General features: G+C 38.2%; 1 protein-coding gene across 1 annotated transcript in view; it reads left to right on the top strand.

Moving 5' to 3' along the window:
• Nucleotides 1-10,026, top strand: part of FBXO3 (F-box protein 3) — a 32,374-nt gene extending 22,348 nt beyond the window's left edge. The window contains exons 8-11 of the mRNA XM_040638933.1: nucleotides 461-583; nucleotides 2,085-2,200; nucleotides 3,525-3,715; nucleotides 8,851-10,026. Coding sequence (XP_040494867.1) covers nucleotides 461-583; nucleotides 2,085-2,200; nucleotides 3,525-3,715; nucleotides 8,851-9,024 — 604 coding nt within the window. The 3' untranslated portion in view covers nucleotides 9,025-10,026. The remainder of the gene's footprint in view (nucleotides 1-460; nucleotides 584-2,084; nucleotides 2,201-3,524; nucleotides 3,716-8,850) is intronic.
• The last annotated feature ends 3,013 nt before the right edge of the window (nucleotides 10,027-13,039 follow it).

Raw genomic sequence — 13,039 nt, 5'->3', positions numbered from 1 at the left:
TTATAGATAGTACTAGAGGTAATATTGGTTCATAGTAGCCTGGTTGGCAAAAATGATAGATTAACTATAAATTAGAGGTCTCTAGAATAACATACCAACACACTTTATTGTCAGTGCCACTGTCGATAGGACTCTCAGATGTCCCAAAAGTTTCCTGGCTCTGAAAACTGAGATAAGCTCTTTTTAGTTTCCAGTTTAATCGTTGAATCATTATTTGAACCACTGATCATTGAGCCTTGATGCTATCATTACTGATCTGAAGTCTTCAAGCTTTTCTAGTTTTCTTGTAATTTATAATTTTCTTCTAAGCTTCCTAGGACTTTATCTTTTAAGTTCCCAAATATGGTTTAAATTTTTGATTGTAAGGTGAAGTATAAGCTATTTTGCATTGTCTCTTGAAATCTCTTACAGGCTTGAAGTTAGTTGATTAAAAAATGTTTAATGTTTTAAAATTACCTAGATATGTTCATGATCCAGAGTGTGTGGCAACAACTGGGGACATCACGGTTTCAGTTTCTACATCGTTTCTGCCGGAACTCAGCTCTGTCCATCCTCCCCACTACTTCTTCACATACCGAATCAGGTGAGAGATGTAAACGGGGTACAGCCTGTGGCTGTGTCATTATTGCCCCCTTTGACATGGTCATCAAACACGTTTTGAAAAACAGCTTTTTGCTGAGGTGTGGAGGAAGGTGGATAACAAAATTTTTTATCATCTAGTATAATAATATATACTTTTATAAAGTGTAATTTTATGATCTAGTATAATCTGGTACCTTGAGTTTATAGTAACCTCCAAGTTACTTAAGTTATGTCTTGCAAATGTACTGTGTTTAAAGAATTGTGCCTGGTACTTTGTGAGGTGGACAGTAAGTTAGAATCATCAGGAAAGCTCTCTATGAGAGTTGTATTTAGAAGCTATCAAATTGTTCAAGATAAAACCATGCATTTTCAATTTCATTTAGGCTGCCTGGATTCAATAAAAGCTCTAGTAAATATTTGTCAGGTGCTGCCTTTGTATCAGCATTGGATTTGGTTAAATAAAAAACAGATATTAAATTTGCTTTAATTAGAAGTACTCTGTGCTGTGACATAAAGATAACTCATTCCTTTAAGGAATTAAGGATACTTTGTTTTTAGATATATTTTTATGTATTTTATGATATATTACAGACATTTTAGAAATACGTATACATGCATATGTACATACTGCAAATATTTTTGCTGTGTATTCTAACCATGGAGCATCCTAGGAATTCGGTATTATATGCTGCCTTTGATATGTCCAGTTACACACGTGCAGATATTTGTTATTTTAATTGTTTAATTCAGGTCCTGTCTAAGAGTGACACATGCTTAGAGTAGTAACACCGACACTTGCTTATAGGGTACTCCAAATGAAAACAAGACAGCAGATTCCTAGAGAAAGGGGGAAATAACAGTACTGGGAAAGAGTCAAGGTATAATTCTAGTAACTGACTGGTGACATTTTTCTCTGAGCTTTCTAGAAGTTAATGGAAAAAAGGGAAATGTCTTCAGAGTCAGTTTTTTAATAACAAATTAAAAAAACCAGAATTTTATTTTTAAAGATTTTATTTATTCATTTGAGACAGAAAGTTACAGAGAGCATGAGCAGGGGGAGAGGCAGAGACAGAGGGAGAGGGAGAAGCAGACTCCCTGCTGAGCTGGGAGCCCAATGCAGGGCTTGATCCCAGGACCTAGAGATCATGACCTGATGCCCAACCATCTGAGCCACCCAGGGACCCCAAAACAGAATTTTTTATTGCACTGTATTCTAGAAAGCATTTCGTACGTTGATCTTTACTTGAAGAGCAAAAAATTATTATCACCAATGTGTTCATAAATTTTTATGTTCCCCATTCTATTGTTGATTCTCACGGCAAGTCAGGTGTACAATTGAGTAAGGCATTTCTGTGCGAGAGCCAAGCTAATCAGGCCCATATCTTTGAGAACTTACAGAAATAGATGGTTAACACAGTCTTTAGTCCAAATATTATAGCTCTTAAGCAAAAGAAACCAACTCAGGCCAGATTTGTGTCTCTGCCACCCCATTCCTTCTCCAGGATTGAAATGTCAAAGGATGCGCTTCCTGAGAAGGCTTGTCAGCTGGACAGTCGCTATTGGAGAATAACAAATGCTAAAGGTGATGTAGAAGAAGTTCAAGGACCTGGAGTAGTTGGTATGTATGTAACTCAGGGTTTGTGTTTATAGGGCAGTCGCCTCTAAGACATTTTGGAGCGCATGTATGTGACCTTCTGCTGGGAAAAGGCACGACGTAGTTAGTGGATGAGACTGTATTTTTTTTTTTTTTTAAGATCTATTTATTTATTAGAGCATGAGTGGGGTGAGGGGCAGAGGGAGAGGGAGAGAGAGAATCTCAAGCAGACGTCCCGCTGAGTCTGGAGCCTGACACGGGGCTCGATTTCACCACCTGTGAGATCGTGACCTGAGCCGAAATCATGAGTTGGATGCTTAACCCACTGAGCCACCCAGGCGCTCCAAGACTGTGTCTTTTTTTTTTTTTTTTTTTTAAAGATTTTATTTATTTATTCGACAGAGAGAGAGACAGCCAGCGAGAGAGGGAACACAAGCAGGGGGAGTGGGAGAGGAAGAAGCAGGCTCATAGTGGAGGAGCCTGATGTGGGGCTCGATCCCATAACCCGGGATCACGCCCTGAGCCGAAGGCAGACGCTTAACCGCCGTGCCACCCAGGCGCCCCCAAATGGAAGGTTGTTTTTTTTTTTTTTAAGGTTTTATTTATTTATGTGACAGAGACAGCCCGCGAGAAAGGGAACACAAGCAGGGGGAGTGGGAGAAGAAGCAGGCTCCAAGCAGAGGAGCCCGATGCGGGACTCGATCCCAGAACGCCGGGATCACGCCCTGAGCCGAAGGCAGACGCTTTAACGACTGCGCTACCCAGGCGCCCCCAAGACTGTGTCTTTTAATAGCTGTGTTTACAGTGTGAGAGATATCATAGATTCTGGGCTTCTTGTAACTCCAATACTTTGCTTCATAAATATAATGTGTAAAGATCGTTATTCTATTAGTTTAGTACCTTAAACGTGAACTTTTCTAAAATTATCGCAAACAGTTATTCAGGGATCGATTTTCCGTTCTGTGGATCACCTGAGTTCCTTGTTCGCTTCTTAAGTTCGTCATCTTTTTTAGCTGGATAATTATTCACTGTCGTACTCTGCAGGGTTAGCAGGCATAGGGCAGAAAGGGAAAATAAATTTCATATTGGTCATGTTTTTGAAATTTGGGGGAAATGTTAAAATCAGTGGCACAGATTCTTACTTGTGGATTTCAATCATCATTAGCTCTGATTGTCATTGACCATCAGCTTTTTAAAAGATTTTGATTATCAGGGCACTTTAGATTTTTTTTCTAATTGTGCATTTACTTTAACATAGTTTACGTAATCTCATAGAGGACATTCCTTATTTACTGTAATGAAGAACTGAATTTTATACTTTGGTTTCTTATTACTGTTTTCTCTGCAGGTGAATTTCCAATCATCAGCCCAGGTCGGGTATATGAATACACAAGTTGTACCACATTTTCTACAACATCAGGATATATGGAAGGATATTATACCTTCCATTTTCTTTACTTTAAAGACAAGATCTTTAATGTTGCTATTCCCCGATTCCATATGGCTTGTCCAACATTCAGGGTGTCTATAGCCCGATTGGTGAGTTAAATTTTCCTCTGGGACTGATTTCCATGACTTTGTAGAATTAACTCCACAGAGGGATTTTGTTGATTAGCCAGACAAATGGTTTATAAATGGTGTTCCAGAGAACCCTAGAGATTCTGAGGAAATATCGTGGGGGGGGGCCATGTGAATATGTGGGAGTGGTGGATAATAAGTAAGCTAGACTCCATACACTTCAATCAGAGTAACTCTACTATTAGCTGTTTTTGTTTGTTTCGTTTCTAATAGATGTCATTTTTTTTGAGCAGTTTTAGATTCACAGAAAATTGAGCAGAAGGTACAGAAATTTTCCAAATACCCCCTGCCCCCTGCACACACAGACTTCCTCTTCATCAATCTCCCACCAGAGTGGTGTTTTTGTTACGGTTGATGAACCTACATTGGGACATCATAATCACCCCATATCTATAGCTATAATCACCCTATAGCATTAGGGTTCACTCTTGGTGTTGTATGTTTTTTTTGGTTTGGACAAGTGTATAATGCCACGTATCCACCATCATAGTATCATGTAGAAAGGTATTGGTTTTAAAAGTTCAGCCTCTTTTCCACCATTTCCAAAAAAAGTTCTGTGGCCTAATGAGAAACACTAGACCAGTTAGAATAGGCTTTATTTTATTTCATTAAGATTAGAAAAGCAATTTCTTTGCAGTGTTTTTGCTAAAAATCCCAATTTTGTAGAATAATATAACTATCCTAGAAAGAGACTACTAAAAGTGCAAGTCTACCCTTTAAATCCTCTTTGTAGTCATCTCTCTTTGGGATCATTTCCTAAGGCAACTTAGGTATAATTTTTAAATCTCACTTTGAGGATTGCTTTATGATAGTGTCAGTCCCCCAGTCTTACGGATTATAAAATGATTACAAGAGACTTATGAGGCTCCAGCTATTCAATAGGAATAAAATATGGCTCGTATACCCAGAGTGTGACTGAGTGGTAGGTGTTGAATGTTCAGAAAGGGCCCTCTGGCTCCTGGGAAGATGGACATAGGATTAGTCTGACCCAGAGCTGACACATTCCCAACCCCCGTTTGGAAAGAGAAGAATGATACGAGACTTTAGGCCACTTTGCTTGCATGTCTAGTAAAAAGGATCTACGGTCTGGGTTTGGAAGTGAAGTTTAGCTTCCCTCCCAGTGCAGGAATGCTTTCTACTGTGTATTTCCAGTACCAGGAATTTGTACTTCTTGTAACAGTCTCCTGTTTTTGACCGGTCCAGTTTCTGTCTGAGATTGGTATCATCCATGAATGTTTGATACAGCTCATTAGTGAAGCCATCTGGGACTAGAGTTCTCTGTGGGAAAGTTTGAAATAGGAGTTTAATGTATTTCCTACTTCGACTTATTTCACTTTTGGTCATTTATGTCTTTCAAGGAATTTGTCCATTTTGTCTAAATGTTGAATTTATTAGCATAAAATTATTTATAATTTTCCCTTGATATCCTTTTAATGGCCGCAAGAACTATAGTCATATGTCCTTTTTTGCTCCTAATAATGGTAATTTATATCTTCCATTGATGAGTTTACCTAAGGGGTTATCTCTTTTGTTAGTCATTTGAAAGAACAACTTGGGGTTTCACTGGTTTTCTCTATTGTTTGCTCATTTTCTATTTCATTGATTTCTGCGGTTTTCTTTATTTCTCTCCTCCTACTTACTTTGGGGTTCATTTGCTTTTTTATCAAGCTTCTTAAGGTAGAAGTTTAGGTTATTGATTTTAGGCCTTTCTTTTCTCTAAAGCACTGTTTTAGCTGTATTTTATAAATTTTGATATGTTGTTTTCATTAACATTTAATTCAGGATATTCTGGAATTTCCCTTGTAATTTAATTTTGATCTGTAACTTTTCTAGAAATGTGTTAATTTTCAAACATTTGGAGCTTTTCCAGTTAACTTTTGTTTACTGATTTCTAATTTTGTTATGGTTAGAGAACTCACTGTGTAATTTCAATCCTTTTAAAGGTTTTATGTCCCAGCATTATGGTCTATCTTGGTAACTAATCCCTGTGTATTTGAAAAGAATGTATACTCTGCCAATTGTGGGAATATTATCCTATAAATGAAAGTTCAAATTGGTTGACTGTTTTCCAAGTCTTCTATATATTAACTGACTTTTTTTTTTTGTCCTTGTTCTCTGAAAGATGATTGTTGAAATCTCCAGCCATAATTACAGTTTTGTTTATTTCTCTTTTTAATTTTATCAGATGTGCTTCATGTATTTTGAAGCTCTCTAATTATATGCAGATATGCTTAGGATGATTATGTCTTTTTAATGAAGTGCTTTCTTGTATTATTATGAAGTCTCTCTCTTTGATAATATTTCTTGTCCTAAAATTGCTAATATTCCTGACCTAAAGTGTGAAGAATGTTGAGGTTTGTTTGGGCAGGCAGTTAAGTTACTATGGGGTCAGCTTGATCCGTTGAGACTTGTTTTTAATGTTTGTTAGGGTGGGTATAAAGTAGTCTTTAATTTAGGACAGCAGTTCTCAAACTTTTTGGTCTCATGGCTCCCTTAAGCTTTTAAAAGTTATTGAGGACTCCAAAGAACTCTTGTTGATGTGGGTTATATCAATATTTATCACGTTAGAGATGAAAACTGAGAAATTTTATAGTATTTACTTACTCTTTTTTTAAAGTTTACAATTTTTAAATTTAAATTTTAAATTATAATAATAAACTCATGACATGTTCAACCCTCTTAACTATGTTCTTACTTATTTAGAGTTTTAATTTCCTCCCAACCACAAATAAGCATATAAAATCTTGACCTGCCTTGTGGAAAATGTTTCTCCCTCTCAAGGATGAGATATCAATAAAAAGAAATGAGAATTCTGGACTTACTTCTAATCAACATGAAAGAGGCAGTGGGGATTGTATTTGTATGGTGTTGTATTTGTATTGTACCTTTCCTGTTGAAATATTAGTTTTCTTGATATGGAAACTGAATTGTTCTCCTTTTTTGTGCCCTAATGGTATGAGAATCATTGTACTTAATACTTCCTTCTGCTTGATACTTTGAATGTCACTACAAGGTATGCTTTGGTTGGTCGCAAGCCTTTTGTTGCTCTAGGTGGTTCGTTGTTTGCTCGTGGACACTTCAGAGGTTCCTGCTGCTTATTTATTTCCGTTCTTCTCTGTGTGTGCCTCTTTCCGTCCGCTGCTTCTGTATGTACACTTTTATCTGAGATCATCAGCGGTCTTGCTCTTGAGCCACACTGACTTCTTTAACATTTTTTTCTGTTTTCTTCTTCAATAAGATGGCTAATGATCATACTACCTGAATTTAATGTTTTAGGATTTCCTGAGCCTTCCCCCTTGCCCCTTTTGAGCCTTCTACTGAATTTTAAAGTCTTCATTCCCTAGATTAAAAAAAATCAAACAATAAAAATAATGGAATATCATGTCATATTTATGTATATTTTCTCTGATTGTTGTTAATGTTGTTGTTATTAGTGTTAAAATAAATCCTAAGTGACAATCCTTTGACAGCTCCTAAAGAACAATTTTTTTCTCCCACATTAATTAATTTGCTTGCTCAACAAATATTTATTGAGTCCCTGCGAGGTGCTGGGGGAAACGCAGTGAACAGTACAGCCAGAGTCTGCCTTCGGGGACGTACCGTACAGCGTGCTGAGTATAGTGACGACTGCACTGCATATGTGAAAGTTGCTAAGAGAATAAATGTTAAAAGTTCTCATCACGAAAAAACATTCTGTAACTATGTGCGGTGACAGATATTAAGTGGACTTACTGTGGTGATCATTTTGTAATATATACGAATATCAAATAATTATGTTGTACACCTGGAATGAATGAATGTAATGTTGTATGTCAATTATACCTCAATAAAAGAAAAGAAGAAAGTTGAGGAAATTAAAAAACAAAACAAAACAAAAAAAACCTCTGCCTTGAAATTTACATTCTAGTTGGAAGAGACAAGGGTAGCAAGTAAACACTACCTAGTTACACCAAGTAGTAGTAAGTGCTCTGGAGAAAAATCAGAGTAAAGGATATGTAAGGAGTGTCCTGTTGGGTTGTTCTAATATAAAGATGTGTCGGGAAAGGCCTCGGCGACATTTGAGTTGAGACTTGAAAGAAGTAGAGGGAGCCAGGTGGATATATGTGGCAGAAGGATATTCCACACAGAAGAACAGCAGGTGCGAAGGCCCTGAAACACTTAACATTACATAAACATGCTAATGCTTGGCATGTGTGAAGAGCAGCGAGGAGGCCAGGGTAGCTGGAGTGCAGCAGCCAGGGGAGAGTGGTTAGAGATGAGATCAGAGGGGTAGTGAGTGCTGGATACAGGATGCTGTAAAGGCCTCCAGAAAAGGACTTGTGCTGACAAACATATCCCATGTTTCCCAGTAGTTCCCACATCACCAGCTAGGCGCTCCTTGCTGCTCAGAACTCTCTCCAATATAGCGACTCCTCTCATTGAGTCTTCAAATGTATGAGAGAGAAGAATTGACAGCAGTGTAAGTCAAGACTTAGAGACACTGCTTAAGCAGAATTGAAGTTCCCACGAGACGTTGAGATACTGCACGTTGCACCTCCCTGGTGCCCTAATTCTGAGAGCCTTCAGCAACGTAACTTCCAAGTAGAGGCTGCCCCTGGTGGTTGAATTGAAATGATGTGTCTTTATAGGAGTTCAGTAGAAGTCTATTAGACCTCCAGACAGTACATAAAAGTTACCAGTAGAGGTCATACCTTAGTAATATTTTTGAGTCCTCTTTTCTGTTGGCGTGTAGATTAATAAAGAATTGATACTTAATACCCTAAAATAAATCCAGTAAAATTTTATCTCGGGTTGTTAGAAGTGGTCTGTAGGCTGCCTTGTACAAATTACCAACTACCATGTAAAATAGAAGTACGGTATTAATGAAATAGATTTACCATTAAAACCACATTGAGCCTTTTAAAATGTGATATATGTTATATACACTGTAGAATCTTGCATCAGCATGTGGATTTAGGAAAATACACGGTTCAACTGTATAAAAATTCCTATTTGGCATGTCCAGTTGTTATATTCTAGGTAAATGAGAATTTGCATAAAATAAGTATAAAAAAACTGATGGAAGTTCTTATCAAAAGATTGTTTTCTCTTTCAAGGAGATGGGTCCTGATGAGTATGAAGAGATGGAAGAGGAAGAAGAGGAGGAGGAGGAAGAAGACGATGATGACTCGGCGGATATGGACGAGTCTGACGAAGACGATGAGGAAGAGAGACGGAGGAGAGTCTTTGATGTCCCCATTCGCAGACGCCGCTGCTCTCGCCTTTTTTAGGGAGGCCATGCTGATGGAAGCGCTGGCATGAATCCAGTTGTTAAATAGATTTCCCAATAATGTAAATAACGAAATTGTTCTCCGCATATAGCAGGAAAGCTAGCATGAAATATTGTTCCGGGCCCTGGGTTCTATGCGACACCTCGTTACGAATTGGATTGTTTTGGTTTGCTTTGTGTTTTTGAGGTAGAGGAGGAAATGGGAATCTTTTTTTTCTTTCTCTCTCTTCTAGAAGTCAGTGGGAGAATAGTTCTCTAGCTAAAGAACAGACATTTCTTTGTTTCAAAATATTTTATACTTACACAAATATGGAAATGGGAGGGAATTGTTTTGAATAAGGATTGAAAACTGTAGCAGAAATACCTACAGAAGGATAGAGAGCAACTACGTGACTGAATGATTCTGTGAAAAGACTTCTTGCAGTTGCGAAGTATTTAGAAATTAACAGAATTTGTAATTAGGCTAATCCATTTAGTGATTCCTATATATTTTGTACTCACAGGAAACTAACTGATTAAATAGCTTGAATGCTAGTTGTTTGTCCTTTCTTAGACAATCTATCCTTGAATTTAAAGTTTTCATCACTACAACCTTGGACTTCATCACTATGACCTTGGCCTTGCATTTAGCCTTCAACTCTACCAACCTTTAATTTAAAATCTTCAACATGACAACCTTGAATTTAATTTAAAGTCTTTAACGCTATGACCTTTATCGTATTGTTCACAGATGCATCATTTTTGAAATGTAGTGTGTAAAAGTATGTATTGTATTGTTTATTAACAAGTCTTCACAATGTCTCATGTAGTCTAAATTTGTAAATACTGCTTCAGTTTTGTTTCTCCTTTATACACTTGACTGTCTAACTTTGTGATAAGTGACATGAATTTTATGTTAAGATTAAGTATGTTTTCCTGAAACATGGATTTTTTTGTAATTATATAATTGAGAGTTTGGAATGAAATCCTCCAAGTGGCAAAAAACTCACATTTTAAAAACGAATTTTGGTTCTGGTCCTGTATTTTGTGTAATTGCCTATTTTCCATAAACTAATATTAATCAGCCTTTGTTGTTAGGTTGGAAGATGAAATTGAAATTCACTGTCCTGTTACAAGAGGCCCATTCAAAGTTATTTCCTGGCTTTGACTATATCCTGTCATATGCTTTACCTTCCATTTTCCCCAAGAATACTTTTTTTTTTTGAGATTTTATTTACTTATTGCAGTAAGTAATGCCCGACATGGGGCTTCATCCCAGGACACTGGGATCACGACTTGAGCCAAAGGCAGACGCCCAACCAACTGAGCCACTCAGGCGCCCCAAGAATACGCTTTTGTAGGGAAAACTGTAGGAAGAGGGAAGGGTATATGGGGTCAAGCAGCTGCCCCCAGGGACCATGAAGACCCTTTCCTATTGGCACATGTCAAAATGTTCTGAAATGGAGTAAGTAGTTTTTCCTGTTTATTTTTTATTTTATTTTATCATCAGGCTACCAAATCCTTCTATTATTGCTTCTCTCGCCTTTAAAAAAAAAAAAAAACACCTGAATTTTTAAAAAATAATCTTTCCCAATAAAACAATAATTTAAAACTAGCTAATGTTGAAAGTTAAAGCTATTCCCAGGATCCCTTGCCGTTTTTGCTTCTTTGTTTTTTCTGGTTGACCTCTCCTCTCACTTCCCAGAGTACTCCTGATGCCCCAAATCTCCCCTGCAACCCCATCCAATTCTTGCTCCTTAGAATAACTTCAGGCTTATGTATCCTCTCATCTAAATTCACATTCTTTTAGTATGTTGAATGACCTGTCGTTCGTACCAAGGTGTGATTGGTTAGTTGATAACACGCTCAAATGTTATTTCATCAGTAAGAATGCATATTCACACATAGAAGAGATCTAACAGTTTGCCAGGCTATGCTTTTGTAAAGTGAAGGCCATTTCTGGTTCTGAGGTCCCTTGAGACCACCTCCGATCTTTGACTCATTGGTCTAAAGCTTGATGTATCAGTTAGGATGAGACAGATACCTAAATAGCAAATAGCCAAGGGTTATTTTTCTCTTGTGCAAAGCCAAAGGTAACTAGTTGAGGACTGATACAGTGGCCCAGTGGTGTCTTCATTCCAGATTCCTTCCAAATTTCTGTTCTGCCATCCTTAGCACAAGGCTTTAATCATAAAGGTTACCTTGTGGCTACAAGATGGCAGCTGCAGTCATATTCTATTCCAGGAATAGATGGATGAGAAAGGATAATGAGAAAACTGATAAATTAAATGGAAAGTAAAGTCAAACATGGCTGGAAGGGTAAACCAACCAGGTCTCCAGCAGTCATGTGGAGGATAAATGGAGACAGGGATGGGGGGGAGGTTGATGCAGGAATTAACACAGGCAGCATGGAGACCTGGTGTAAAGGACTTGTAATTCTGCAAGTAAGACACGCTTATGGGCCTTAGGGCAGTAGCAGTGGGAGTGGAGTGAAAAGAGGATGAAACAGTTATCTATAAGAGAAAGTGCATAGGAGTTGGTGATTAGATGCGAGAGAGTAAAAGAAATCAAAGGTGATTCCCAGGTTTCTGGCTTCATTTATGGAAAAAAATGCAGGAACTACAGTTGGACATTGGAGATGAGATTTGGACACATTTTGAACTCAAGATGCCTGTAGGACATACAGGTTCCAGCAATCAATTGGGTATGAATATGAAGATTGAGAGAGAGGTCAGGGATGGAGAATAAAGATTTGCAAATTATCTGCGAACATAAATATCCCCAAGGCAAAACTAAGCGGATACAGTGTCCTCTCCCAGGGAGCGCACGGTAACGGTCTCAGTCCAACACAGGCAACACTGGATTTATCAGAGGTAGTGGAAAAGACTTAAGACTGAAAGATGAAGAAGCTGGAAGCAAAACTAGGAGAGGGTGGCATCTCAGAACCAAGAGCTCCATGGAGGGAAGAGCTAATAGGATGTGTATGAGCTAATGCATGTGAAAGAGTTTTGTAAACGAGGGAATACATGTATTCACTGTTTCAAGCAGATACATTTTATTTTTTTTTCATTTTTCATTTTTATTTATTTTTATTTTTTATAATAATTTTTATTATGTTATGTTAGTCACCATACAGTACATCCTTAGTTTTTGATGTAGTGTTCCATGATTCATTATTTGTGTACAACACCCAGTGCTCCATGCGATATATGCCCTCTTTAATACCCATCACCCGCCTATCCCAATCCCGCCCCGCCTCTGAAGCCCCCAGAGTTTTTTTCCCAGAGTCCATAGTCTCTCGTGGTTCATTCCCCCTTCTGTTTACCCCCCTTCATTCTTCCCTTTCTTCTACAACCGATCTTCCTATTTCTTAAGTTCAATAAATGAGTGAAACCATATGATAATTGTCTTTCTCTGTTTGACTTATTTCGCTTAGCATAATGTTAAGCAGATACATTTTAAATATCAAAGCAAGTCCTGATTTGAGACTCCCATTTCTACAGAGGAAAACCAAGATTTGGGCATCACCAACTGAAACTCATTCTCTGACATCCCAAAGCCACCAGAGGATCATGGTACAAGGCACATGTCATAATCGGTTATCATATGATTTCCCTGCATAAAATGTATCTCATGCATTCATGCAAAAAAAAGGAGACTCTGGCTCCAAGCAGGGTTGGAGAACCGGACAGCCCCTTCAAGTTCCAGTTTGGCAGGGGCTCGAGAAAGTTTTTTGAAATATTTTGATATATGTATTTTTTTAACGCAGGGAAAATCAGAAGTCATGGGGTTTCATATTTTTGTTTCGTGTGGCAAATCGGAGGAAGACACTGTAAATTTTCCGTTTGAGGGATTTTAAAGGTCTTAATCTATTCTTGGTCACGGTCTTTTTCTGAACCTGGGCGGGGAGCCTGAGTCACCCTGCGAGGAGTGGCTGCCCGGCTGCCTGGCCAGCTCTGGTTGCCTGGCCGTCGCTCGGGTGTTCTGGGAGCGTGCGGTGAGTGCCAAGGGTCTGCACACCGAGCTAGGACGGCGGT

This window comes from Ursus maritimus, unplaced genomic scaffold, assembly GCF_017311325.1.
Source record: "Ursus maritimus isolate PB19 unplaced genomic scaffold, ASM1731132v1 scaffold_23, whole genome shotgun sequence".
Classification (NCBI taxonomy): Eukaryota; Metazoa; Chordata; class Mammalia; order Carnivora; family Ursidae; genus Ursus; species Ursus maritimus.
This window is presented reverse-complemented; position numbering and strand designations above follow the sequence as displayed.